This window comes from Microcebus murinus, chromosome 18, assembly GCF_040939455.1.
Source record: "Microcebus murinus isolate Inina chromosome 18, M.murinus_Inina_mat1.0, whole genome shotgun sequence".
Lineage (NCBI taxonomy): Eukaryota > Metazoa > Chordata > Mammalia > Primates > Cheirogaleidae > Microcebus > Microcebus murinus.
Window position 1 is genome coordinate 17,518,000 of NC_134121.1, and position 27,600 is coordinate 17,545,599.

Genomic DNA, 27,600 nt, shown 5'->3' on the forward strand with positions numbered 1-27,600 from the left:
GATGAGGGGGTCTCTCTGGGGAACCTCTCTGAGCTTCAGGTGCAAGGGAAGCCCCGGGAGGATGGCTGCTCGCCGTGTGCACGCCAGCGGGGGGCCGGGCAGCTGAGCGGGCTTCCCTGCTGCCTCCACCCAGAGCTCTGCTCCCACGAGGGGGAGAGAGGAAGAAGAGGTCCCCAGGCCAGATGTCTGCGAATCAATAAACTGTTTCTTGGCTCGCATCCTGTCACAGGAGCCCTGACACCCAAGACATCCTTGGCAGTGGCTTTGGAAATGCTGGTGACGCAGGAGAGCCACTTCAAAGGATGCACTTGGGCGAGCAGAAAGCACAGGAAGTGGGGGGAGGGGTTGGGGCAGCAGAGGATGCGCTGGCTCCTGCAGGGCCAATCACAGCTGCTCCCATCGAAGCCCACCAGCCCCTGTGCCTTTCACACCCACTGCAGGCTATGGAGCTGGTTGAGTTCACACCCCAGTTCCACCACGTGCTGGCTGTGTGACCTCGGGCAGACTGCTCAAGCTCTCTGCCTCAGTTTCCTCACCTGCAAAATGCAAACGATCGTGGTACCTATGATTGCTACGAGGATGAAATGAGTTAACACATGTAAAGTGCTTGGGCCAGTACCTGGCATGGAATAAATGGTCAATAAATGTTAGCTTCTGTTGATAATCACCACCGCCATCATCATCATCATCATCATCATCATCATCATCACCATTATCATGGCAAAGCTCTGCTCTCCCCTTATCCCTGTTCTATCATGCTGCCACGTACCACAGCCAAGTCAAGGCTACTGCACCCCAGCACGTGTGTGACAGCCATAGCCCCCAGCCTGCAGCCACCAAAGGCCATTTCTAGAGCCACAGCATCCACCCCACTCTGCAGACTGCTGCACTCCTGCCCGAGACCTTTAGGACACAGTCTGCTGGGTCACCCCAGCCTGGCTTCACACACTCCCAGCCCTGCCTTTTGCAAGCCCCACCCGGCCTTGACAGACTTTCCCCACCCTAGAGCTAGCATGCCGGGCAGGGACGGTGGCCTGTGGTGCCCAGCCCAGCCCTTGTACAGAGCCACACTCCACTCCTCAGCCCAGGTGGAACCAAAGGTGCAGGTGTGACTACGGCCCCTGCAGTCAGAGTCACAGCTCAGCACTGTCGGCGCAAGTAACAGAAAATCCATCAGCTCTCCCCAGGTCCCGAGCCAGCATCTTCTTGCTTCCAAACCCAGTCAATTTAACATCTGACACTTATGCCAACAGCTCGCATCCAGAGAGCCATGCTCCTTTCAGCTTTACAACCTCTGGTGACAGCTCACCACCCAGCCTTGACTCACTGATCAGGCGCCGGGCTCCCTGCTGGCACCCTCCGTAACGCCAGCGTATGGTCCACCTCCATCCTCAGCTCCCACCCGGGCTTCCGGAGTGGACACCCACAGCCCAGCCCAGGCACCCGCCCGCCCCCCCCCCCCCTCTGGGCACCACCGCACACACGGGATTGTTAAAGGAAAAGGGTCGTGGAATTGTCACGGGTCTTACTTTCTGGGAGCAAAATCCCGAGCACGTCTCCACGGTCACGTTGGCCTGTCCCAGGGAGTCGGCGAAGGCGTGTGTGATGTTCTCTGGCAGTCGGAAGCACCCGCGGTAGGTGGCGGTCCGCCCTGCGGGGAGGGAAGTGGGTTTCCGGTGAGAAGTGGTGGCCCCGGGTGCTGGTCCCTGTCACGAGGGGAAATGCCGGCTCGGGATGCCGAGACAGGCAAATGTACTCAGGAGGGGCCGACTTCAAACCAGGGAGGGAAGCTGCCCCTGGGAGGGGAGCAGTCAAGCCAAGCTCCCGAGGGAATCCAGGCAGTGGGAGGGACCTTGGTCACTCGGGGTCGCCAACGGGGACCACTTGGCTGAAACTGCTAAGCTCAGGTCTTGCTTCTCCTGCCAGGTCTCTGGGCGTGGTGTCCTCCCTTCCTGAGACAAACCTTATTTGCGCATTTACTAGGGACCAGATTCCCCAACGGGTGACTTGAGAGGCTGATGTTCTGGAAAATTCTATGTCCTCCCAGAGCATGTATTAAAAGTAGACACATAAATCTGAACTCCTGCCACGCTCCCTCTCGCTGTGCCATCCGAGTCACGCCGCTGCTTTGCTGCCTCACAAGGTTGGCCTCCCTCTGATCCTGGACTCCCACTGAGTTCCAGGAACACTCCTCAAGCCCGTGGCACGAAGGCAGCCTCCTGCCAAGGTGCTCTCCGGACCTTCAGGGGGAAAGTCTAGCTCCCCGGCCGGCTGCCTTTGTGCTAAACAAACGTTCTGGAATGTTCTGGCACCCAACTGCTCCTATTTCTCCCAGACTTGCCTGAGTGTCTCTAGATGGCATCGTGATTCTTACCCCCTGCTCCTTGCAACACCAGGTCTCCCAGGACTCAGCTCTCCCCTGGGTCTCTCCACCTGCCCTACTAGCTGGTGACAGCAGGAGCCCTCTCAGCAGCAGCCTGGATCTGCAAGCAGGACCAAACCCTGGATCTGGAAGCCCGTCCAGAATGGCCACAGCACCAGTGGTCCACACGTCAGGGCACGACCTATTAGGGCTCAGGAACAGGAAAGCAGCCCTGTGTGGGGACACAGCTGGGGCTTGGGGTCTCAGGTGCTGGGTGGAAGTCCAGGCACTGGCAGTGACCAGCTCTGCATGTCACGGACACAGAGACTCTCCCTTTCCCCGCCCGCACGCAGCCTAGCTCCCAGAGCTGTGATGAGGAGCAATGCGCACCCACGTGCCACCCCCGATGGGCTGTGTCTCCCCAGCATCACACACCTGCCCTGGCCTTTGTGTCCAGGCCGAGGTGGTGGCTGGTGCCGGGCTCACAAACGCCCTCCTGTCCTGTGGCATGACTGGGCCCTCAAAGAGCACATGTTTGGATGGACCGGGCTCTCTCCTCGGCCAGCTCCGCTGGGGTGGGGCAGACCCTGGCGAGAGTCAGTAGGGCAGCAAGACACAGGAGAGCAGAGTGCTCAACGTTCCAGCGAGCCCCGGGACACAGGGAAGCAGGGCGAGGGGCCACGAGCCCTCCAGACAGAGCTCCCGGGGGAGCCTACATCTGGGTCAGCCCTGTGTCCCTGCACACAGCAGGTGCCCAATGCGTGCTGAGCAGATGAATGAGCTGAACGAGACGAAATACACGAGGGCACTGCATCCGCTGCAACAGGTGAGCTGCTAGCGGAGGTGGCACCAGCTGCCTCTCGACTTGGCTGCTGCGGCTGTCAGGGAACAGGTTTCCGCCGAGTGGGCCTGTTCCACACCCTGCTCCCTGGCTCCCCAGGTGAGAGCCCGAGTGCCACTTAGGGCAGAATGACACCTCCACGGTGAAAACGTTGACAAGTTGCTCAGAACCAACCTCGGATTCCGGCCTGGGGAGCACACGGTGGGTCTTACTCTTCATGAATGTCGCTCACTTGCAGCCAGAACCTGCACTTTACGCTGGTGTCACCTGGCTACCTCTTGCCAGAGATCCTGTGTCAGCTCTTCCCCTCGGGAAGGGAGCAAGAAGGCAGAGGTCACCCGCACAGGGCGGGCTCCACAGCCTGCCCAAAGGGTGGTGACGGCACCATTTTCCATGCTAAGCATGGCAGCAGGTCTAGCAGACTCGAGGTCTGGGGCTGGCTTGAATGGCTGGGCCATCTGTCCCTTAATCAATGGGCAAACCGAAGCGAAACAACTGTCTCCAAGAGTCAATTACGGAGCTGGCAGAAGGGGCCGGCCCAGAGTCCACACACAGGCCTGGGCCTACTGGGGGCAGGGATGTTGTTTGAACCCAAAGAATAAAAGATCCAAGAAGGCAGCGTGGAGCAGTTCGGTCCTCAGGAAGCCCACCAGGGTGTCCGGGTGACAGGGCAGGACTGTGTCTGTGCACCACAGCAGACCCTGTGCCAGGTCAGGACCCGGTGCCCAGTGGGTGCTGAGGAGCATGTGTTGAGTTAATGACCTCCTCGGAGAATCCGTAAGCTAAAGAGTGTGTCATCAGCGTCTTCACCCTGTCCCCATCGCCTCATTTGGCCCCCGGCTCCCCGACATCCTGTCTGAATGCAAGAAGCCGCTAAGAAGCCACAGTGGGTTGGGGCCGAACACTGAGCTGCTGTCCCTGGCACTGTGGCCAGCCAGGGTTGGCCTTTAGGCTCAATGACAGTCCTCAGGGTTGGGCTTCCGTGCTGCATGGAAAACTCACTCACTGCTAGGACAGTCGTCCTAGAAAGCCCTCTGAAGTCTCAGAGCTCTTTACCTGAGCTCTGCCCCATTTTGGAACTAATCCACCACGTCTCCCAGACCCCTGTCCCTAGGACCGTGGCCAGAGGCGGTTGTGTCTATGAGTCTGCATGCCTGGACGCTGGGCTGTGCCTCCATCACCACTGTCCCACCCTTGCCAGTGGCAGGGGGAGGTCTGTCCCCATGCTCTGACCCCTTCCCAGCCTGCCCCCTCCCACTCACAGAAAGGATAGCCCCCAAACATGTGCAAAAGTGTGCGGCCCTATTCTTCCATAAAGGAGCTCATTATCTGGGCTCATTATCTCACAGTGAAGACAAACCTGAGTTTCAACCTCATCTCGCTGGGCCCTGTAGGTGCCATCTCCAATCTGATGGAACTCTTGGTTGAAATTCTTGAGGGTCCAGTCCTGCTGTCTGACGCATCAGCTGACTCTCCCTCATGGTTGTTTATTTCCTCCGAGTTCTATCGCTGTGAACCGCAAGCTCGGCGTTCAGTGAGAATTCACCTGGGACAGCCCCTCACTCCTGGGCCGAAGGCACGGCTCTCAAGAGGGATTTGGCATCTGCCTGTCAGGTGGCTCCAGGTGGCCCTCAGCCACCTTTTATGTTGGAGCTTGCAGGCAGGTAACACAAATTTGAATCCCACAATTCAGACAAATGCAGGCCTGTTTGGTTATCAATTCTTAGGAAGATTTTTTTTTTTTCCACCTGAAGCTCAGCTCAAAACAGACTTTGTTTCTACCTCCCTGAACACCATGGTGGGTTGTATGTTTTTTTTTTAAATCTAACTTTCACTGATTTGTACTTCAGTAAAAATCGAAGCCCACTTTAGCTAGAAGTTTCAATCCGTTCACTGCCTCGAGAGGCCCAAGGCCTCCTGTCCTATCCTGCTTGGACATTGAAACCTAACGCTAGCGGCCGCCCAGACTGGCAGTGTCCCTCTGCTGACACCGGGCTGGACGGAGTCGTCTCCAATGCTCCCTGCTGGGGTTCTTCATTCTCTCTTCCTTTCCAGGCCCAGAGATTGCCTGGCTTTCCTGCTAGTTCAGCTATATACTTAAAATAATGTCGGTTAAATTTTATCCAGCATTTCTAGGTGCTTTAAAGCTAGGGAACTTTCAGACTTTCTGGTCCATATAGTTGCCAGAAATCTAGGTATGGCTCTGCAGTTTACAAAACAGACTGGAACCCAGAGAAGGAAAGTGAGCTGCCTGGGGTTTACACAGCACGTCTGAGGCCGACCCAGGCCCGCTACCCAGTTAACTTCTCTCTCCTGCAGGGGACAAGGAAAGCTGTGCCTCGGTCATGAGTCTTTGATGGGGCCCAGCCCTCCCCACCACGCCGGGAGCCTGCCAGTGAAGGTGGTAGGGAGGGGGGCACAGGTTCTGCCCCCCGCGGTTTGGACCTGGGGGAGGCTGCAGATAAGGGGCACCCGGAGCGCGCAGGGAAGGAAGGCAGAGCGCGGGCGGGAGAGGCTGGCGCACTCACGCTTCCTGGGGCCCAGCTGCAGCTCGTCCACGCGGTACACAGACAGCCGGCCCACGGCCCCGCACACGGAGCCCTTCTCGCCCTTGCACTCCAGGTTGCACGCCTCCGGCCTGACGCTGGTCGCCGGGAGCCGGTTCCCGCAGTAGCACTCTGCACCCGCCTCCAGGCCGGCGTAGACGTAGGACCTGCAGGGAGACAGGGCCTGGGTGAGTCTGGGGCTCGGCCCAGGGAGAGCGCGGCGGTCATAACTGCAGGGTGGTCTGGGTCAGGCAGTGGCAGCTGGGTCTGGGGTCGGGGATAAAGGTGGGACTGGGAGCTGGGCTTAGGTCCGGGTGAGGAGGCAGCAGCCACAGCCGTCAGCCGCCAGCCAGACTTAACCATCTCCTGGCCGAGCCCGGGGAATTGTTTTTCTTTCGTGATAAACCAACCAGCCCATGGGTCTCTCTCGTCAGCCCTGAGCTTTGCCCAGAGGGTGCCATCCCAGGTTACAGGTCACACTGGCTCGGAATGAGTGGCGTGCTGGCATAATGGTTCTTAGCACGGGACGGGGACAGCCCTGATTTGTAGCATTTGCCCATTTCTGCAGTGTAAATACTACCACTGTAGATGGTTTCAAGCCACCTATGGTTTGCCATGAGCTCACAGCAATCCTAAAAAATGTAACCATTTGCCCTTGTCAGCCAGCACGAGCTCCAGCCGCACACCCAGTGGCTGGCAGAGCCTGCCACATGTCACATCTTGTTCCAATGCAAGGGGACCCATCTCCACAGCCACTTCTTTACCTACTTTCACCTAGTTGTTAACACCGTAGGTGAATTGGAAACGGAACCTATAACGTACCACCCAGGACTGTAACTGTAGAAAGTGGTCCACGTTTCCAAACTCCCTTCTCGGTGGCTCTAAATGCAAAAAGCCCAGGCTAAAAGCCCAGACGCAATTCTAGTCCCTGTCTGGCCACTAGGAATGGGGACCCTGAGCATCACTTAATATCTCCGCATCTTAGCTTCTTCCCTGACGGCTTGGAGACTAAAATGAGACTGTGTCACCCTGAGTGTCGGCTTTATCTAGACCATAAAGTTCGATCAATAAAGGCCTTGTCCTTTCCTTCTCTGGCCTCGGCTTCTCCATCTGTAAAATGGGGGCAGTTAACTGCTACCCAGCAGGGCGTGTGAGGATTTACATGACAAAACAACATCAAAAGAACCCAAAGTGACAGAAATGAAAGCAGAGTCCGGTCTGCGACTCTGTTTTGTCATCTCTCTCACATGCACGTGTGTGCTCGTGCACAAACACAGTCGACTGTGACTGCCTGGGCATTAGGGACCATTCCCTGGCACATGACAAGTGTCAGGTAACTCCTGGGTGAGCTGGCAGTATCAGAAAAAGCAAATCTTGTTATAAACACATGATAGAAATACGTTTCCTAACAGGGCTGAAAAGGTCCTCAGAGAAACCTAAGTTAAAGGTCTTTAATGTATTGGAAACATATGAGTAAACTGAGGCCCAGGGAAGGAAAAGAACGTGCCAAAGCCACGCAGCAAGTCCCTGGTACAGCTGGACCGGAAGCCACTTCTCCTGACACCGGCCTGGTGCCCAGGCCACCTGCCAACAAATGTTCTTCCTTCTGGACAACTGGGATCTGATCAATGAGGTCTAATTACACTGTGACAGCCAACTGGCGGCCAGGTGCCACCTCCTTCTGGGACTGTCTCCGACCTTACTCAGCAGGGTCAACAGACCGGGGCCCCAGCACCCACCGCTCAGCACATGCGTCCTGGCAGTGGGAGACGGTCATCTTTCTCAAGTCGTAAAACACAGCCCCCTTCAGAGTCCTCTCCTGGCCATCGTCGCTGAAGCACCCAACGTACGTGCCTGCAGGGAAGGACGCAAGGCCGAGGTCAGAGTCCCGGGAGACAGAGGGAGGGGGCCCAGTCGTGGAAAAGGCAAGGGACCCTCTCCTGTCCTGGCCAAGGCCCCTCGCAGAGAAGCCCAGGGGGTGAGGGCCGTGGTCCAACCTTCCCCTCAGTGCTGAGCCTCCCTCTTGCTCATTTCCTGCCCCTTTTCACAGCTAATGAACCACTTGGACAGCCCTGCCTGGTGTCAGCCTGACCACCTCTTTCTTCCACCACCCCCAGAGCACAAGTTCGGGTGGCTCAATTACCTCCGGTGGACTCCAGCCCTCCCTGGCCCACGTCCTTAGAGACAGATTCTGCGGACTCCTTGTGGGCCGGCGGGAACACATTACTTAGGGCAAGTCTGCGTTTAGCTAATTTGAGGAAGATCTTTCAAACAGGGAGAACTATTCCAAGAAAAATATTTGCTGTCCCAGGAGGGATCAAGTCCCCATTTGCTGGAGTGTGTGCACAATATCTGCGAGTGTAAGAGAGGTGTCCCGTGCAGGATTCGACAGGACCAAGTGACCGTGGAGGCCCCTGCAGGCTAGCTACCTGGGGCACATCCCTGGAAGGGGACACTGGGGGACGTCACTCTAGGAAGCAGAGGCAGTGCAAACCCAACCAAGCACGCACCAGTGGGGGTCTGTAACAGCCCTGCCTTGCCCCGAGGGAGGGAGACGTGTCCCAGAGATGCACGGAGGAGCTCGGAGAACACGAGCACAGTGCAGACGCGGCATCAGGCATGTAAATGTCACGCGCACCAGTGTTTTGAAGGAGCGGCATGTTGGGAATTTGCAAACATGCCGTTGCACAGTCCCCAAGCTGTGAACGCGCACACCCACAGTAGCTGTGCCGAGGTCTGGATTGGGCACCTGTGATAAAGGCACCTCTCCGTGGGACTCTCTGCCTTGGCTCCTCCGTGTCACCTGTGGAGCGTGCCGCAGCCGCCGGAGACATCAGGCCATCTCTGGGCAGCGCTGTGAGGACAAGGAGGCTCATCTTTACTCCTGCTGAGCATCCGGCCCACGGCAGCAGCTCAGGCCACCTGGGTCTGCCGAGCATTCACTGCTGGGGCCCAGATCAGAGAGTGACTTTTCTGTCTGTGAACACTACACGCAATTCCACCTCTGACCTCAGCTACGTCACTTCCACTGTCTGTGCCTCAGTTTCCTCAGCTGTCAAATGGGCACACGCCCACCTTCCTCCCTGCCTCACTGTGCTCAAAGTTATTTCTCTCGTCCCACATTTGGACCTGTCCCTGCTCCCTGCAAGGCCATCCTCTGCTTCCTACCCGTCCTTGGAGGCTTTGATCTCTGAGCCTGACCATGTCACCCGGCCAGGGCCTCCCCTTTCTCTAGATTCTTATGCAAAATGTGTGTGTTGGCTGAACCCTTGTCATCAACTGTTGTTTAAAACCTTGTATATCTGTGTGTCCTGTCTCTGCAGTAGGACTGCAGGCTCCTGGAGGGTAGGGGCCACATTTTCACCATAGTAGTGACCCCCCAGGTTAGGCACAAGGTCCACGCCAACACCTCACTGTGGACAGTGGGTTGTAGCTCCTACAAACCATGCTGGTCTGCTTGAGGCGCACAGGGAGGAGCAGAAAGCCCGCACGCCAGGAGGGGAAGGTCTGATGGATGCACCAAGGTGCGGCCCCCAAGGCCCGAGTTTAAGAAAGGCAGAGCGGAGACCGGCCAAGATGGCAGGAGACTGGATTTCCCACCACACCTAGACCCAAGGGACCCAGAGACCCTCAGGTCAGAGAACACCTGGGCTGAGGGGGGAGCAACGGCTACCTTCTTCAACGTCTGCTAAAGAGCCAGGCCCCCTGCCAGGCTCTGAGCCTCTTGCAGCCACCTTCCCCCTGGGGGTGCCCATCAGCACACGTGACCACACGGGTGTGCTGGCCACAGGCGCGGGCTACACCCGTCTGCTGAGGACCGCTGCCCCGACACCCGGCCTCGCAAGCCGGCCTCCCCTCTGTCGGGCTCAGGACCACCACGGCCAGCATGGACCGCGGCAGGAAGCTCCTGCCCAGGTCACTCTGCCTGCCTGCTCAGTAAAAGAACACTAATATTTGAGAAATTTCTGATGTGTTGCTCAGCAAAGAAGAAATTCCATTCTAGCTTTCAATTAAACATCCAAAGCACAAGCTCAGGGACTGGTAAACATTCATCACCGTAGACTGGAAATTAGCCCTGAGGTTCTAAAGGTGTCCGAGCTTAAGACCTTCTAAGGCTGACGCTGGCAGGCGCCCATGTCTGGGGCAGTGAATGGAAATAGCCTTTGAGAACAGGCTGACTCGGGTTCAAATCCTGTCTCCACCACTAACTGGATGTGCTGCCTCTCTGAGCCTCTGCTTTCGCATCTGTAAAATGGGTATATGGTACCCATTCCACGGGGGTATTTGTGGGAATTCCATAAGATAACACACGTAAAACGCCTAATGCAAGGCTTGGCGTGCAGTAAGTACTCAGTAGTGACCGCTTTTATTGTTAATGCATCGTTATTAATAATAAACATTTTTAAACTACTTTACTTCCCTGAAACTCAAATTCTTCATCATTAAAATGGTGATAGCACCACTTGCATCACAAGCCGTTCGAAGATTAAATTAAATGAGATAACAGATGTACATCGATACAAAACAATGCTTGGCCCATAACAGATGTTCGAGTAAGTAACGGCTATTATTATTCTGATCCTACACTCTAACCTGGGACGTGTGATGGATGGATCGGTAAATATTAGCTGAATAACTAACACATTAATAAGAGAGAGGGGAAGAATGGTCTCAAGCAGTCAGGCTCCGGTTCTTCTGAAAACAAGGAGTGGCTGCCCCGTGACCAGCTGGCCATTCGATGGCACTGACCAGCGTGGACAGGAAGCCCACGCCTGGCCAGCCCCGTCTCAGTGTGTGGCAGGGGCCTGAGACACAGATGGCCCCTCCATTAGGGAGGAGGAGGGGAGCTCTTTTATCTGGAGACAGAATGAATGGCTTTCCTAACTCCCTGACAGAGGCGAGAATGTGCAGGGAAGAAAGAACTTCCGAGGGGTACACTGGGACGCATTCTGAGGCGGATTTATTACTTTCGGCTGAAATGGAGGCATTGCATTATTGTCTGTGACTCTGCATCTGTTCATTTGCACATCAAAATGGACATGCCGTGAGGCTATTAACGATGGCTTTGAAGATATTGGAATGTCTTTGGAAATTACTATCAATAAAAAACAAACTGGCTATGGAGAAGTTACTATTTTTCCCCTAGTAAACTTACTGACATTTTATTCCATTATGGATGTTGTCCAAGGTATAATGAAATGCTCGGTGATTGATGGGGCCTCCTGCAGCTTCCACGCCTTGCAGGATCCCCTTTCAGGAGGATGGCGGGCTGCCCGGCCACAAAGAGACGCCTGCTTTGTCTGCAACCCCGGCAGCTGGCCCGAGGGCTGAGCCGTGGGCTGCTCTCCCCCAGCAAGGCCCACCTGGCCAGGCAGGACCCTTGGAGCCCCAGGAGGGGAAGGGGCCCCCAGAGAGGTTTCAGGCCAGCACTTGCCTTCTTCTGTTCTCTGGTGACCTCCAGCCATGAGACCACACGGCCCCCTCCCCACCCCACCCCCCAGACTTGGTTTGCAGATTGTGCACGGACAGCAAATTCTTCCTTAAATCCTGGGGCACAAAATATCTAACAATCTATGGGGGGCACTGACCATTCAGAATTCCACCATTCAGCACTGGAATCATGTTAACCCTTTCCTTGCTGGGTTATGGGGAGGTGTGGGGGTCACTGGGGAGGCAAAGTATAGAGGGCACCCCAGGGGACCAGGGCAGTGACTGTTTATCAACAGTCATGGAGGTATTTCAATATTTTAACAACTGTAAAGACCATACTGGTTTATAAAGTTGGGTATCAGTCCTGCTGACATCTAACCATAATCTCTCTGGCTTTTACTAGAGCGCCTTCCATTAGTTCTTTAAGTCTCTGGGGGTAACTTACAGTAAAGGGCTGCCCACTGGTTCTCTTAGACATAAATACTTGCACACCCAGGGCTGTAGCTGGGTCACCCTGAGTCCTCCCCTCTGCTGGTCACACCCCTTGCACTTGCCTCTAGCACATCTCAGTCGTGCTTTGCAGGAGTCACTGGGGTGCATATATCTGATTCCGCCACCAGACCGAGCTCCTCAAGAGCACAGCGAAGAGCATGCAAGGATACTCACGCAGTGGATCCTTAGTCAGTGTGGGATGATAGAAATGAAGAAAGGAATTGAGGCAGGTGAATTTACCCAAGGCCAAGATAAAAATCCATGCCTGTTTTCAAAACTTGTGCTCTTTATATGGTCTCCCCTCAAGAAATCCATGTTGACTTTCATTAGCCATTTACACTTTAGTCTAAATAAGTGGCACTGGTGGAACCTTCATAGAGAGCCAGTTTCTTGGTGTGTTGGGGAGAGTTTGCAGAAAACATACCTGTGCAAAATGAGCTGCAGCATCAGTTCCTCATTTCTCCCTTTCCCCATGAAAGCCTTCCTGAGGAATCCTATGGCAAGGGCTATGACCTAGATGGTTTCTATAGAAACTTCCTTCCAGGGAGACAAGAGCCCAGAGCCCTCCAGTCTTTTTTTTACCGGGCTACCAGTCATCCTCTTAAGGTAAGGAGCTTGGGCTCCTTTCTCTTCCCTGGAACCTTCTCATCATGCTCAGAATAATGGTAAACTCCCAGGCCTGGCCCTCGTGGCCCTCCCTCACCCAGGCCCTGACACCCTCTTGCCTCATCTCCTTTCTCATTCTGCCACTGGGTACTCCACGCCCCAACCACACTTATCACAGTCGAGAGAGCAGTTCCTCTCGTGACTCGGGGTCCAGGGCCCAGCACGGTGGCTACAGGGAAGCGGACTGAGCTCAATCACCACCCAACAACTTCCACACTTCCTGGGTGCTCACCGAGCGCCAGTCGCATTTGCTGGCCCTGCACAGAGAGTCTGCATAATTCCCTGCAAAGAGCTCCAACCCGGAGCCGGATGTCCCCATGCTGGAATCCGGCAGTGTGACTCCGGTGGATGCTGCCCTGCCCCTGTCCCCCCCGGCCTGCCGCTTCCAGCTTGCACCCTGGGACGTGTGTTCTACTCCAGCTCCGAGTCCCCCGCTGGATTAAGCCCTGGCGGCCCGGTGGTAACCTACTCAATAACGCACCTTTCGTGGCTGTCCTCTCCGTCTCACTTCTCACGCCCCGACCAGGGTTCCCTGGAATCACATCCCAGATACACTTAGTGCACTTGAGTCTTCCTTTCGGGCTTTGCTTCTAGGGAACTCAAGCTAAGACAATGAGCTGGGCGATTTATTTAACTTCTCTGTGCCTCAGTTTCTTCACCTGTAAAACTGGGACATACTAACGCCTGCAAATAGTAGACGTACAGGTGCACAGTCGATGCTACACGAGTTAACCACTTTTAGTAAGTAGCTAGGTGCCAGTTAGAGTACCCAGTAATACACCAGCTGCTCTGTCCTAGCGGCTCTCAGAGTCAGCGAGCCCCCGGAGCCCCTGGAGAGGGATTCAAAACAGGCTGCAGGCCCCACCCCAGAGCACCCGAGGTGGTTCCAGAAGAACCTGGGAATCTGCGCTGATGACCGGTTCCTGCACGGAAGCTGATACCGCTGGTCGGGCGCCCGCCCTGCGAACCGCTGCTCTAGACCACCACGCTTACTCCTCACGGTGACCCTGGGGTGGGTGTCTCTACCTCCACTGCAGAGGGACCCAGGGAAGCCAAGTGACATGCCCAAGGTCACCCAACAGGGTTGTGGCTGAGCCAGGACTCAAGGCGAGGCCTGTCTACACCCGCGGCCGGAGCTCTGAGCGACCGGCTCACACATCTCGGCCGGGAGCCGCGTGAGCAAAGGGCCCCCCCCCCCTGCAGAGGCGCAGGGAAGGAACGGCCTGCGGAGGCCATGGCCCTGCAGCGCCTCCTGCTGCTGCTGCTGCTGCTGCTGCTGCTGCAGGGCCAGGGAGAACAGGGACACCGGCCCGAGACGCTGAGCAGGGCGCGTGGGAGCGGCTCCCGGACACGCAGCGGGCACCTACCTCGGCTGCGGGTGGCGGGCCTGGGGGGAGCCTGCAGGACCATGGCGGCCGGCCCCGGGGGCTCGGTCATGAAGTGGTGGAGCCAGCGGCGCCGCAGCTGGCGCAGCTCTGTGTTGCGGCTCCGGAGCCAGCGGGGGCCGGGCCTGGTCCGGGCCAGCGGGGCGCGCAGCACGTCCACGCCAAGCAGCAGCTCCGGGGTGACACGGGCGTCCCCCCGCAGGGCCCTGCCGTCCAGCAAGCCCACACCCAGCGCCACGGCGGCCACCGGCAAGGCCTGCAGGGGGCCAGGCGGCCGGGGGCCCTGGGGGAGGCCCACTCGGGCCCGCTGCAGCAGCAGCAGGCTGCCCGTCATCAAGTAGGCGGCCGTGAGGAAGAACAGCAGGAACTGCGTCCGGCGGAGAAACTTCTGGAGTCGGAAGAAAGGTTTGGCCATGCCCCTGGGCGGCAGGGCTCCCGGGTGGAGCCCGGGGATGGCTCCTAACGCCCGGGTCGGGGGGAGGCCGGGGCCTCTGGAGCCGTCACCCCCGCATGCTGAATCCTGGCCCCGGCCGAGGCTCTCCCGGGGTCACTGCTCCTGCTCGGCGGGCAGCGCTGTCCACGCGCACCATCACTCATCGCCAGCAGCCCCGGGGCCCTGCGGCGGCAGCCTCCGCCCGGGGCTCACAAGCTTCTCCATCCCTGGGCTTTCCCGCCCCTCATCTCCCGGCTCAGGAATCTGGAAAGGCGGAGAAAGAGCACTTAGATTTAATGGGAGGGTCCACCACCCCTCCCCAGGACACCCCCACCCCCTGCTTGATTTGCCAAAGGGGCCAGGTTTGCAGCTGTGTTGTGGAAGCACCGGACGGAGCTGGGTTCGAATCCCAGCTCTGCCATGGGCAGGGTGCTTCACCTCGCTGGGCCTCGGCTTCCTAATCTGTAAAATGTGGCTAACAGCCCTCCCGTGAGTAGCAGGGAGGATCTGGTGATGACAGCAATAGAAACGAGGGTAGAGAGTAGCGGGTCTGTATTGAGTCCCTACTATGTGCCAGGCTCTCGTATCATGTCACTTAACCCTCATGACAACCAAAGCAGTAGAAAATATAACATCACTTTTTTAGAGCGGAGGACATCATGGCAGAAGGAGGCATATTAATTTTCCCCAAGTCACTCAGGTGGCAAACAGAAGAGCCAAGGTTTTGACCAGTCTGCATTCGGACACCGTACTCCCACCTACGACATGGCCCAGCCTGTAATGAGACGCCACCCCACGTACGTGCACCTTGCCCAGGCAGAAGTATACAGCAGGTGCTCCATACACGCACACAATCAGCTGACTCCCAGGGTGCACTGGGACAGTGAGCCACGCTTTGGAAGGAGCTTCTGCAGAGGGTGGTCTCGGCTTTCACACAGGAGGGGGACGAGGGAGGCGGGGGCTCATGTGGTCTTCCCAGGCCCCCTGGACTCGAGGAACAGGCGGCGCCTGGGCCGTGCACCTGCACACGGAGGCCGGTGCGGAGAAGGCGGAAGGTGCCCCGAGCGGCCTCCCATGGGCCCCTCCGCTCCCCAGGACTCAGCTCTCCCTCTGGGCTTCGGCTCCCACTGGCGGCGCCTGTCAAGTACGCTGTGAGGCTTGGCAGAGGGCTCTGCAGCTGCCGCGAGCCAGGCTGCTGTGCAAGGGAAGCCCTGAGCACAAGGGCAGGCTTGTCCCAGAAGAAAAAGACCCCTAGAAGCGTGACTAAGCCACTGCCCATAACTAACTTGGCCTGGGACCCCCGCCAGGCCTGTGCGGCCGCTCAATGGCCGCTCTGTGTGCCGGGGACAGACAGCCGGGTGTGAGCAGAAAGACAATGTTTGGGCTCCGGGGGTCTGGCATTGCAGGCCCCAGGCAGGTTGGAGAGGCTTGTTACCAAGATCCAAAGTGGTCCAGACCTGCACGACCCTCTCTGATTAAATGCTGAGGGCTCCAGGTTCTGAGGTCTTCAGGGAGGGCAGAGATCTGGAAACACGGCACACCCCTGGCCATTCAGGCTGCTCTGGGGGTGGCAGGCTCGCTAGGCTAATTAGCAAATGAAGGTGGAATAAAACTCTGAATCGGGAAGCCATTTCAGACCAGTCTCCAGAGCTTTTATTTTCTAAGCTGCTGTGTCTGCCGCCACCACCCCCCGCCACCCCCCTGGCCCCAGCCTCAATGGATTTGTAAAATCACAGAGAAAATCCCAAGAAATCCTGGCTGATCTCTCTGCCTGCAGCTCTGGACCCTCCAATCCACCTTCCACAAGGCTACCAGGGTGATCCTCCTAGCACGCAAATCTGATCATGGCGCTCCCCTGCTTAAAATCCCTTTCAATAGCTCCCCTCGGCTATTGGGATAAATTCCAAGCTCCTTAGCATGTACATGTAAGGCCCTTTCATGATCCAGCCTCATCTCTCACCAGGCCCCCGCCTTCCCCTTCCCCATGTCACACACATGCACACGCACACTCCACGTTTCCGTAGAGCCACCTGTATCTCAGCACATCTGACTCAGTGCCTTTGCACGTGCTACCTTTTATGCCTTTTCCTCCCTCTTCACTTGGCAAATCCCTGTGTATCCTCCAAAGCTCAGCTCAGGTGTCAGCACCTGCTCCAAGAAGCTCTCCCTGCCTACCAGCCACAAGCTGGTGAAGATTCCTCAGTCTTCCCACAGCACGTGCTGGCCCATTCCCAGCACTCACCATCCTGGGCTGATCTGAACTGTCCATCCACTTGCTGGCCGTCCCTGAAGGCTACAGGGCACTGTGACCTCCTCAAGGCTACAGGCCACACCCGATTCATTTCCTAACTCCGGCCCCAGCAGGAGGCCTGGCACAGGGAGGAGCCTCAGCCATCTTTGCTCCCCAACACATTTTCGAAAATGAACAAGAGGATAAATAAACAGGATCGGCAAATCCTGACATCAGATTGCTCCTGGGGGTCAGGGAAGTGAAACCTCACACTCTGCCCACCCAGAGCCGTGGATGAGCCCGAAAGGCGGGAGAGACGGAGCAGCGCGTGGGCCCCAGGCAGGCAGAGGACGCAGCTGAACAGAGTCGAGGGCTTTCAGATGCACGGAAGTCAGCAAGAGTGTCCGGGCTTTATGTGCTATCCTTTCTGGGTTGTAATTCTACAAAGAGGGGCTTCCAGAGGTCTGCTCGAAAAGGGGTTCTGGTTACAGGGTTGGGATCTTATCAGGGAAAAATCCTATAAGACTAAAATAACAGGAGAGATTCTGAACATTCAACAGTTCAGAGCCTTGAAGGCAGGATGTGGTGTGAATTCCACATGCATGTTATAGGGAGGAGCTGGACACACGATGCATGTCAGGGAGTGGGGGGAGTGGTCAGGGCTAATTCGTCAGGACTCAACCCGTCTCACCAGGCTCCCTCCAAAGTCCTCCTTTGCGGAGGGCCTCCCTTGGTCTGAGGAGGACAGTGCTTGGTGTGGACACAGCAGACGGCCACGTGCAGCCCAGAGCTCCACGACCCAGGTCTCCCAGGAAGCAGGCTGCCACTCCCAACTTTTAAAATCTCAAGCAGATTCCCAGCCCAGAGCACTCGCTGCAGGTGGGCTGGGGGGCATGGGGCGTACCCCAAAGCTTCAGGAACTTGTTCCCCTGCCCTGGACTGCCACGACACTTCGCTGCCAACATTGCATTTGTCAGTCATCCCCCACTTTCAGCCACGCCCACCTCTGCTGGTGGCTGGCAGTCCCTCCAGGGCATGGATCACACCTGCTTCATCTCCACGTCCCCACACCCCAACACACAGCTAGCAGGGCAGTGACGGTAAATGTTTGTTGAGTGACTGAACCCGAAGGAGGCCTGGGGTGGACTAGGAAACTTGGAGCATCTGCACAATGGCTCGCAGCCGTGCCCACTGCACCCCCGAAGCCAGCAGGCCCTCCGGCATAGCAAATCTACCTTGAGCAAAGCATTGCACAGGGCTGGGCCTCAGCCTCATTGTCTGTTAAATGGGGTTAAATGGGCATTATGGGATCCCGTCAGAGTGGATTCGAACCTTCGTACCTACAGACTGTGGCGTGCGCTGGTTACGAGTGCAAGAAAGGAAAAGCCGGAGCACAGGCCTGCAGCAGCTGGGCCACCGGTGAAGTCAGACCCAGGGGCCCCCCCTCCCCTCTCTCTTAGCCCCCCACTCCCCAGGGTGCACCCAGGATCGCACTCTTGCTTGAAGCTAATCCTCGTGCTAAGCCTGCTGTTAGCAGTTGCTTTATTTTTCAAAGCCACCATTTATTAAGCACTTGCAGCGTTAATAAATAGGTTAGCCCGGGTTGTGCGCCTTACCTGCACTGTCTCATTTACTCCCCGTAACCCACCGAGCGCCTGCCCCGCTTGCTTCACCTGAGAGCCGAGCTGGGTGCAGCCTGCTGCCCACAGTCACACAGATCAGCGCCGGCGCTCAGGCCAGGCCACGTGGCCCCCAAAGCCCACCTGGCTAAGCTTCCTGCCTCTCCCCACCCCCGCTCCGGCTTCACACGAGGCAAGATTTATTCTCAAAAGGAGTTTCCTGTGCCTCAGCCAGCACTCTTTTGAAGTCATGCCGGGCCTAAGCTCCTGGAGATGATGCCACACATGGCGTCCCCTGAGCCAAACCTCCCAGACACTGCGCTGTCAGGAAGTGACCTGGCCTCCCAGAGCTGCCAGGAGGCAGCCCCAGCCCCTCCCCTCCTCCCAGAGTCTGGACAATTTCCCCCAAGGTTTCCCACAGGCACCTCCCGCAAAGTGCTTTGGGGGAGGCTGGTGGGCTCCACCCCTGCCCCGGGCTCGGCTTTTGTGGGAGGGGGCACCGAGGCTAGACAAAGGTGTGCACCTGCTGCCCTGCCCAGTGGCCTTCCAGTGGCTTGAGGTCACCCTAGAGAAGAGCAGGGCCTGGGGAGAGAGACCCTGAGCTCCCTGTCTGGAAGGAGAGGAGAATAATAGAACAAAAGGGCTTCTGGAAGTCTCGGGAGGGAACACGTGGAGCCTCAGACAACCTGAACCTTTGTCTGTTACTTGGTTGCCATTGGGGCCTCCAGGGAGCAGCAGTTTGAGCCTGCAGGAGGGGTGAGGTGGGCTGGCCAGATGGCCACCTCTTGGCCAGGGTGGGGGTCCAGAGACCGAGGGGTAGCAGTGGGGAGGGGTGGGGGGGTGGCAAGGGTAGAGGAGGCAGTTCCTGGGGCTGGGGCCTAGAGGACAGAGCTCAGGGCAGGCCCAGGCATGACCAGAGGCCACTGGGGTTCACTCATGTGACTCTACCTCCCTACCACCCCTCCCCCCAGCCAAAGAGGACAGGCAGTGGCAGCTGAGAACCGAATGACTCCAGACACCCCCAGAGGGATCCCAGCCACTGTGGCCACTGCAGCAAGGGCTGCGAACCTCTGGGGACTCAGAGCTGTGAGCTCTTAGCAGAGCACGAGCCCCAAGAGAATAGGGCCCAGCATGTTCCTCTCCAGCCAAGAAGGAGATGGGCATCTGTATCTCAGCAACTCAGAGCACGGTCCCAGCCTCAGTGACTGGCAGACGGGGGCTCAGCCTCAGGACCCTGGCTTAGCGGCTTAGTGCATGAAGGAGCCTCCAGCTGGGTGCAGCGTTTCTGGATTCCCTCCCCTGACCTTCCCTACCCCTCTACCCGCTGCCTTTGCCCTGCTTGGGCTCAGCACTTAGCATCTGGACCCCAAGCCCCTCCTAGAGGCTGTCCCCTTCCAGCAGCCTAAGAAAGTGTTCCTTCTAAATAAAGAGTTAATGACACTACAGCCTGCAATGTCTCCCCAGGGCTTGGATGACCAAGACCCAGCTCCTCAGCCCAGCATCAGTGGCCCTTCTTGGTGCAATCTCCTAGACCCTCCATGTTAATAGTTTTTTCAGAGCCCTGTATCTCACCAGGCCAGTGTGAGACGCTTCACACACCCTCATGCACGCTCTTCTGCCAGCCAGGGATGCCTGGGCCCCATCTCATGGCTTTGAAAGGCTTCAGGCTACCAAGGCTCGGCTCCAAGGCCACCTCTTCCATGAAGCCCTCCCTGATGCCCAGAAAGAGTCGCTCCCCAGCACTGGACAGTGAGGCTGGATGCTGCAGAGAACTGCACCTGGGTGGTGTGTTGTCTTGAGTCAGGGCTGCCTGCTCATGTCCCTACTTTCCCTTCCCAGGCACAGTCGGTGCCTGTCCCCACTTCTGGGCGAGCACAGGACAGGCCCCAGGAAATGAGTGTCTGCTGGACACCCTCCCTCCATGCTCAGGGCCATGCTGCCCTCACTCCTGGGTCCCACACCTCTGGGGCTTGGAGGCTGAGAAAGGGGGCCAGGGACCCACTAAACATAAACCTTCTGGGCCCCCGGTGAGAACAAAGTCTGGGAAACAGGAGTGGGTGGGGTCCCTGCCTTTGATCAGGCAAATCTCTTGATATTTTGAACTTTAGAACTTCAGAGAAAAAGTTCAAAATTAAAACAAAACTTACTAAAAGGTATAAAACATAACAATAACTTAAGGTCAAAATGTCATTCAATGCAAAGAGGGAAAACCCTTCAGTAAACCCACTGCTGCGGTTCATACAACTAAGAATAATTTTTAATATCCCATGTTAGAAATGCCAAGGTACTTTCATGGACTATCAAGTGCACTGAATGAATGATCAGATGAACAAATGAATGAGTGATCTTCCCACAAACGTGTGAGGTCAAAATCATTATCATCCCCGTTACATAGATGCACAATTTGAGACAGAGAGGCAGCCAATTAACTTGCACACAGACAGCCAGCCATTGCTAGACCGAACTCTCAGATTCCAAGTGCATGTCACCTTCCATATCATACGGCCTTCGTTAGTTCAATACCAGGGACAGATCCTTCCAAGCACCATTGGGGGGGGGGGGCTGCAAAGACAGGGCATATCACCTTGGGGGCTGACATTTCCCCCTTTCCAGCTGGTTAATCTGGAGTCCATACCACTCTAGGAAGAGCTGATCACAACCTCTTCTGGCCGATCTCTGGGCTACCTCTTTTCTAGAACTCTATTTTGTTCATCTGTTTATGTGGGTTTTTTTTCATCTAGTGGTGAATCCTTGACAGTTGTCTTGGTCCTATCTCAGAGTCTGCCAGGTAAACAGTGTTCAAACCCCAGGTGTTCAAACCCCAGAGTGACTTGGCTACATCTAGACGAGTAGAGTACCAACCAGAGTCACACCTGACATCCTCTCACTTGATACTCTCCACTGGGGTGGGGACTCAAGCAATGGGAGAGGGCCCAAGATACCCTGTGCCTTCCTGTCCTCGGAACACTCATTGTCCCCTCATGCCGAGGGAGCCACCTCTGGGAAGGGGCTCCAATCCCCAGCGGCTTCCCGCTGTAAGGGAAGGGAAGCAGAGTGGACTGTAGGGGACTTAACAGCTACCAGTAGGTGCAGCGCATTTTGTAGCTTACAAAGTTAACCCAGCCCATTCTTCCATCCACTTCTCGCACCCACACCAGGAGGCAGCGCATAGGTAGGGTTCCTCCCTGCCCATGTCCTCCAAAAGCGGCACACTTCCGACAATTTTCCAGGCCATATGTCAACATGGTTATTATCAAAGCCATGATGAGGAGAGATTAAAGGAAGCAGTGTGGGAGGCAAGACCACGAGCCCAGGCAGAAGGCAGCGGAAGGCCACCTTCACTTGCTCATTCCCCGAATGTGCAGGGTGAGCCTCCAGCCCAGCTTGGCCCCAGCTCTGCCTCTGCCGGTACGTGTGATTGTCCCTTGCACCTTGAGGATGAAGACGTTGAAGGCCTAAACACTGAGCTGCCCCAGAGTCCCTGGCCTTCACCCCGAGGTGCCTCCAGAGGGAGAGCTGGGGAGCTCACCAAGGCTGACCGGGGTCTGAGCCAGAAGGAAGTATACAAGCCGGTAGTGTCTGCAAAGAGAAACGGCTTTCCAAGAGGCCCTGCTCAGAGATGGTTCCATCAGGGCCTGGAAACTCTGGATTCAGAGGCTCTGAGCTGCCTGCTCAGGCTGACTCCACAAGGAACCAGCTCTGGACTCACTTCCCAGTGCTCCAGGGGAACTGACCAGGCTGGAGGCTCAAGCCTTAGCAGCAGACAAACTGGTGGCCCAGAATATCCACTTCTGCCTGGGTAGGGAGACAGGAGGGAAGGACAGGAGTTGGCATTCTGCCCCATCCCAGCTTCTTTTCACTTCCGACCAGACATGACACAGGCCAGAGGACAGCACCAGACGGGGCTGCCACACCCACTGAAGAGGGGGATCCCCTTGCCCCGGAAGAAGGCTGCAGGTGAGGGCCAGGGGGCTTGTGGTGGGGGAGGTGAGGCCATCAGGCTCGGCTCACCAGCCCCGCCGCCCACTCACCCTCCTTCAGCCCCTGCGCCCAGGACAGCCCCTGTGCCCAGGACAGCCCCTGTGCCCAGGACAGCCCCTGCGCCCAGGACAGCCCCTGCTCTTCCTCATAGAAACCTGGGCTCCAGCAGCCCACCTGCCTCGGCACCTTCTCCAGGGGGCTTCTGAGAGCCCCGCTAAGAGTGTGTGTGAGGGGAGCATGCTTGCGAGAAATAAACCTCATTCTCCCACGCGCGCAGGAAGCCCTCTCCGTCGTCTCCCCAGCACTCGCGTCAAGCAGCGGGTCCTGCAGACAGGGCAGGCGATTCAAAGGAGGAAAGAAAGGCCTCCATTCCTGATCCTAACCATGGGCTCCCAAAGCGGGTTAACTCAAGTCCCGCCATAAGGCGACGCAACAAGAGGGACGATAAAGTACAGCGGGGTCCCGAGTGTGTCCGTCCCGAGAGCAGCTGGGGACAGGGCGAGTGGGCGGCGTGGAGCTGCGGGGCTGGACCCCTGGATCAGCCTCCCTGCTGCTCCGCAGGAGGGACAGAGGTCCCCGCCCGGGCGAGCCAGCACCCAGCAGGTACCATCCTGAGCCCAGATGCTCAGGAAAATGCCCAGCCTGGGACGCTTCTGAGTATGAAAGAAGCCCCCAGTCCCGAGTGTCCGTCCACACCTGGGAAGATGCAAACGTCCACTTAGGGTAATTTTCAGGACAAAATACAGCCGTTTTCGCTTTGCCTCTGCCTGCGTTCAAGTTCACCAAGAGCCTGGAGAAAACCCTCCGCTGACCGGAAGCCTGGCTCGGTGGCAGAACGAGAGGCAGAGAGGGAGCTGCCTCTGGGTAAACGTCTCGGCCTCGGGGGAGGCTGTGCGCACCCCAAACCCTGCCCTCGCCCCATCCCCGCCCGACCGCGGCGCCCCCGCAGGAAACGGACGGTCTCCCAGGACTCCCGGAGGAGGACGCGGCTCCGCAAGTCCCGCCGGCGCCGAGGCGCTCCCCGCACCCGCGCCCGCTCGCACTCCCCTTCCCCTGCGAGGCGCCCCCCGCACGCACGCCCCAAAGCCGGAGCAGGTGCAGCCCCCGCCGCGCGCCCAGCCGCGTCTACACAAACTTGTTTGCCCGCGGCGAGGGGAAAACCCTGCTTGCAGCCCGCGATGGGGTCCCGGCTGGGGCACCGGGAGACAGGACTCACCCTGCGATCGCGGCCGGCTGGGGCGCCGGCGGCCACACGCCCGCCTCCCCGGGGCGCAGAGCCCGCAGCCCCGCAGTGCCCAGAGCCCCAGCGCTCCTGGCGCCCGCACGTCCCCGGCCGCCCGAGGCGAGCGGACCAACGCGTCCGGGGACAGGGCGCCGCCGCCAGGCTCCTGGTGCTGCGGACCGGCGGGCGCAGCGGCGGCGGCGGGGCGCGCGGGTGCGGAGCTGGCGGCGGGCGGCGGGCGGCGGGCGGCGAGCGGGCGAGCGGGCGAGCGGGCGCCCGGCTCTGCACATGCTCACTCGCGCGGCCCGGCGACAGCGGCCGGCCGCCACCGGGTCCTAGAGGCGCCCGCGCGCGCCGCCCGCTGCCCGGGGGAGGGGTCGCGGCGTCACCCGCGGGGGCCCGAACCCTACCCTGGGCCCGGGAGACACGCACGGGGGACGGGCCACGCGCCACTGCCAAGCACAGACGCTCCAGCACACACACACACACGCACACACACGCACGCACACACACACAGCCTTGCACGGGAGCCTCGCTGGCTCTCAGACACACGCCAGGGCGCTCACACCCCCACGCAGACACACGGACACGCGGGGCACCGCCGCGCCGAGGAGCGCGCCGCGCACTCACTCCGACGCGGACACACACTGGCAGACGCACACTGCCCGATGCAAATACACACTGCATCACTGTTTCACAGACACACTGACACCCGCACTCACACACGCGCTCTCTCTCTCTGTGTCTCCGGGCTCTGCCCCACTCACCCAGAAACACACAGGGCCACTGTGACCGGTGCGCACGCACACACACAGCCACACAGTTTGTAGCACTCCGATACAAATACGCAGACACACACTGTGTCACCGTCCCGTGCAGAGCTGGGTACTGGCGGTCACACCTTCAGGCACACACGCGCTCTCAGAGGCAAGCACGTGCTGGAACACTCACACTATCCGGGACAGTCCTGCACAGGCGAACACACCGACACCATGCCCCACGCTTGCACGCTCAGGGCTCTGCTACCGGCTTAGCGCGCCGCTCCACACGGGCGCACAGCGACAGACCCACGCCTGGACACGGGCGCCCGCCGAAGGAGCACCACACACCGGAGTCCACCAACAGACACACGATTGTATAGAGGGGTATGCTGGGCGCTGACACACGCTGTCCCTCTCGCACACGCACAAGCACACACACACCCGAGGTGGACATTTGCTGAAGTCACAGGTCTATACACAACACCCCTGTTTAAATAAAGGCTGGATCCCAACCTAAGAATGTCCCCTTCTGAGCAGCCCCGCCCCTGCTGCTCAGAAGCTGCCAAGTCACAGTGTCCACCCCGCCCTGCCAGGTGCACCAGTGGGCCCTGTCCTCACCCAGGGCTGGCTGCTAGGACGCTCCCGGAGGCTTAGGACAGCAGAGGCGGCCGGAGCAGGTGGCGGCGGATCTAACCGGGTCTTCCTGAAAGGGAGTGTATGCCTCCGACTCCCGCTAGGGGCAGAGCTGCTCGGCCGGGCGCGGCGGAGCCGGCTTTCAACAGGTGCGGGGCGGCAGGGGGAGAATTCGCCTGGGGACCAAGCAGAGCCCGCTTTATGCAGGTCACTTAAGTGGCGCCCAGAGGGGGAAAGGACTCGCAGAAGTTTGCACGTGCAGACCACGTGCAGAATTAGAACAGAGTCCAAACCCGGGAAAGAAGGGTGAGTGCTCTGGAGCCCTGGGGGACCGGGGTGAGGCCAGGGTTGGGGGGATGGGGGGATGGGGGGGTGAGAGGCGAGCCCCATGCTGCCTCAGCCTTCCAGCCTTCCAGAAAAGCCCCTCCACGTCCATATCCTTTACAGAATGTGAATATTTGTGTTATTATTATTTTTAACAATAGTTACCCACTGTATAGTTTTACAATGCATTTTGGTTTTCAAAGCCTTGTACATAATTTGAAGGGCCCAAAATGAAAACGTGGACCCCTTATTCAAAACTTACCAAGAATTTCAAGAGATGAGAGCAGGACAATAAACTAAGTGCGGGGCCTTTCCGAGCACAGGATGTTCATGAAGCCAGACCTGGCCCTCTTACATGCATTGTCCCAATTAAAACCCAAAGGTAGGCAATCACCAAGGCTCACAGTCAGCGTAGCCCAAGGGACCTCCAGGAGGCCATGCACTGCCCTGAAGCTGCCACTCAGGCCATCTTGAGCGGCAGCCCCTTGTGACAGAGAACTCAGCTGAGGAACTGATGTAGCTGCCACCAGGGAAAAAGAGGTGCCTCAAGGAAAGAGAAGAAAAGGCTGCTGTCCCCAATGCCACAGTGCACCTGCTCTGCACCACCACCCTCCCCCGCCCTGCCCCGGGGAGTGTCACATGGCTTCTGCGTGGGAAGACACCTGCTGAGGCCAGGGAGAGATGTTGAGAAAAGAGGTGCATAAAGAAGCAGAAAGTAGCTGAGAAGGGCTTGAGAAACGCATCTTGGGTGTCAAAATGGCCACGAGTATTTCAGCACTGAGGCAGAGTCCTTCTCCCTAGCAGTGGTGACAGACAAGAAGGTATGAGGAAGCTGTCCAGACTAGGCCTGATGACAGTCGCTCCCAACCACAGTGCAACGCCCTGCCCCACAGCTCTTCTCTCCACATGGCTGGGGCCATTCAGTAGTTATCTGCACATCCTCCCTGCCCATACCCCAAAAGCAATTGGTCCCACAATGGTGCTGGCCTATGTCCAGTTACTGCTGAGTAATGCACTCCCCCTGCCTCTGCTGCAAGTCTGGGACTAAGAATCAGACCAGTCTGATCTCACTTTAATCCCATCTCTGTGTGTTTGGCTCTTGACTCCATCTGCTCCTCTCTTTGCAGACCTCAATTATTGGATCCAAAGTATTTACATTGCCTCCTAACTTCATGCCATCTGCCGGCTTAGCCTTTCCCTTCACTCCCTCCCTTCTTCCCTCCCTTCCTTCCTGCCATCCTTTCATTTATTTATGCACTGAGCAAAGGCACCCATTGTGTGTTAGAATTTGTGTTGAACATTGGAGACTCTTTGATAAAAGAATCGGTCCCCTCAAGGGGTTTCCGTCGAGAAGACTTGGGCAGGAAAGCAGACCCGAAGTGAAAACATACCACAAAAGCAGAACTTTGCTGCATCAGTCAGTTGCCTGCAGCCTTAAGCGACAAACACCAAAGTGAAAGTGGTATCAACCGAAAGGTTTATGGTCCCAGACAGCAAGAATCATGGAGGTGGGCAGTTCCCAGGTTAGGTGACTCAGCAGCTCAATGATGCCAGGGTCTGGGTGACCTCGCTGCCACTCCCTGGGCCTCCCCCGCCCCTGACTGCAAGAGGGCTACAGCAGCACTGTTTATGACTTCCCAAAACGGCAGTGCTCAAAGGCAAGAAGGAAGGGGACATTTCTCCTTATGAGTTTCCCTTTTTATTGGGAAAGAAAGACTTTCCCAGATCCTCCCCCTGGCAGGTCCCATTGGCCAGAACTGGACTCCGTGTGTACCACTAAGCCAGTACCTGGCTAAGAGGAATGAGTTTGGCTAATTGTGATTCATGCTCTGGGGAAAGGCCAGTCTTCCCTGAGCACATTACCACTTAATCAAAATTGTTCATTCGTTAGCAAAGAGCAAGCAGGGCGATGGCTGTTGGGAAGGCAACTAGACGTGAGTGTCGTATATATACATGGTGCACTGAAAACCAAATGACTCACAACGTCAGTTTGCAAGGATTCGGGGAAGGCTTCGTGCAGGAGTTGACATGTGCACTGGCTCTTGGAGGAGAAGTAGGTACCATCTGGGTCACTGCCTGCAGGGGCCCTTCCAGACAAGGATTGGGGAGGCATTCTTTGCAAAGGCAGGGAAGTGTGAAACACGTAATGTGTTGCAGAAATTACCGGTAACTTAGTATAGCCGGTGCAAAGTCAGGGGTGGTTGGAGGGAGAGGCCGGCCAGAGACTGGCCACTGAGCCTCATTCAGATCATTGCCACCAGTGCACAAGGCAGGGCCGGACCAAGCCTGAGCCATCACCACGAGGACCTCCCTTCAAACAGTGATCCCCCTAGTCATCATCGGGCTTTGGAAATGGTCATTCCACAAGTCACAAACTGTGAATCCCACATTTCTGCGTCATGCTGACAAAGGCAGCCTGAACAGTCATAAGAACGGGATGACAAGCCCAGGTGGGGCATGGGGGTGGGGGGTGTCCAAGCCCAGCTCCATATCTCTCTGTCACCTTGAGCAAGTCACACTCTCTCTTAGCCTCAATGTCTTCATCTGCAAATTAGAGAAAATGCACCTATTACTGGGTACTTGTAAGGATCAAATACAATGCCTGCCAAATGCATACATGAAACAAGAGTTTGCCACAGAATAAGCACATAACACATTTTAGTAAGTAATGCATG

At 57.4% G+C, this 27,600-nt stretch overlaps 1 protein-coding gene across 2 annotated transcripts in view; it reads right to left on the bottom strand.

Moving 5' to 3' along the window:
- Nucleotides 1-23,331, bottom strand: part of WSCD1 (WSC domain containing 1) — a 42,689-nt gene extending 19,358 nt beyond the window's left edge. Inside the window, exons 1-5 of one of the 2 annotated variants that reach the window (XM_012779156.3) lie at nt 23,202-23,331; nt 13,705-14,419; nt 7,489-7,603; nt 5,732-5,916; nt 1,530-1,651 (exon numbers count right to left, since the gene is read on the bottom strand). In XM_012779156.3, coding sequence (XP_012634610.2) covers nt 1,530-1,651; nt 5,732-5,916; nt 7,489-7,603; nt 13,705-14,137 — 855 coding nt within the window. In that variant the 5' untranslated portion in view covers nt 14,138-14,419; nt 23,202-23,331. Of the gene's footprint in view, nt 1-1,529; nt 1,652-5,731; nt 5,917-7,488; nt 7,604-8,498; nt 11,207-13,704; nt 14,420-23,201 lie in introns of those variants that run through there. The other variant, XM_075994243.1, reaches the window with a different exon arrangement.
- Between the last annotated feature and the right edge of the window lie 4,269 nt (nt 23,332-27,600).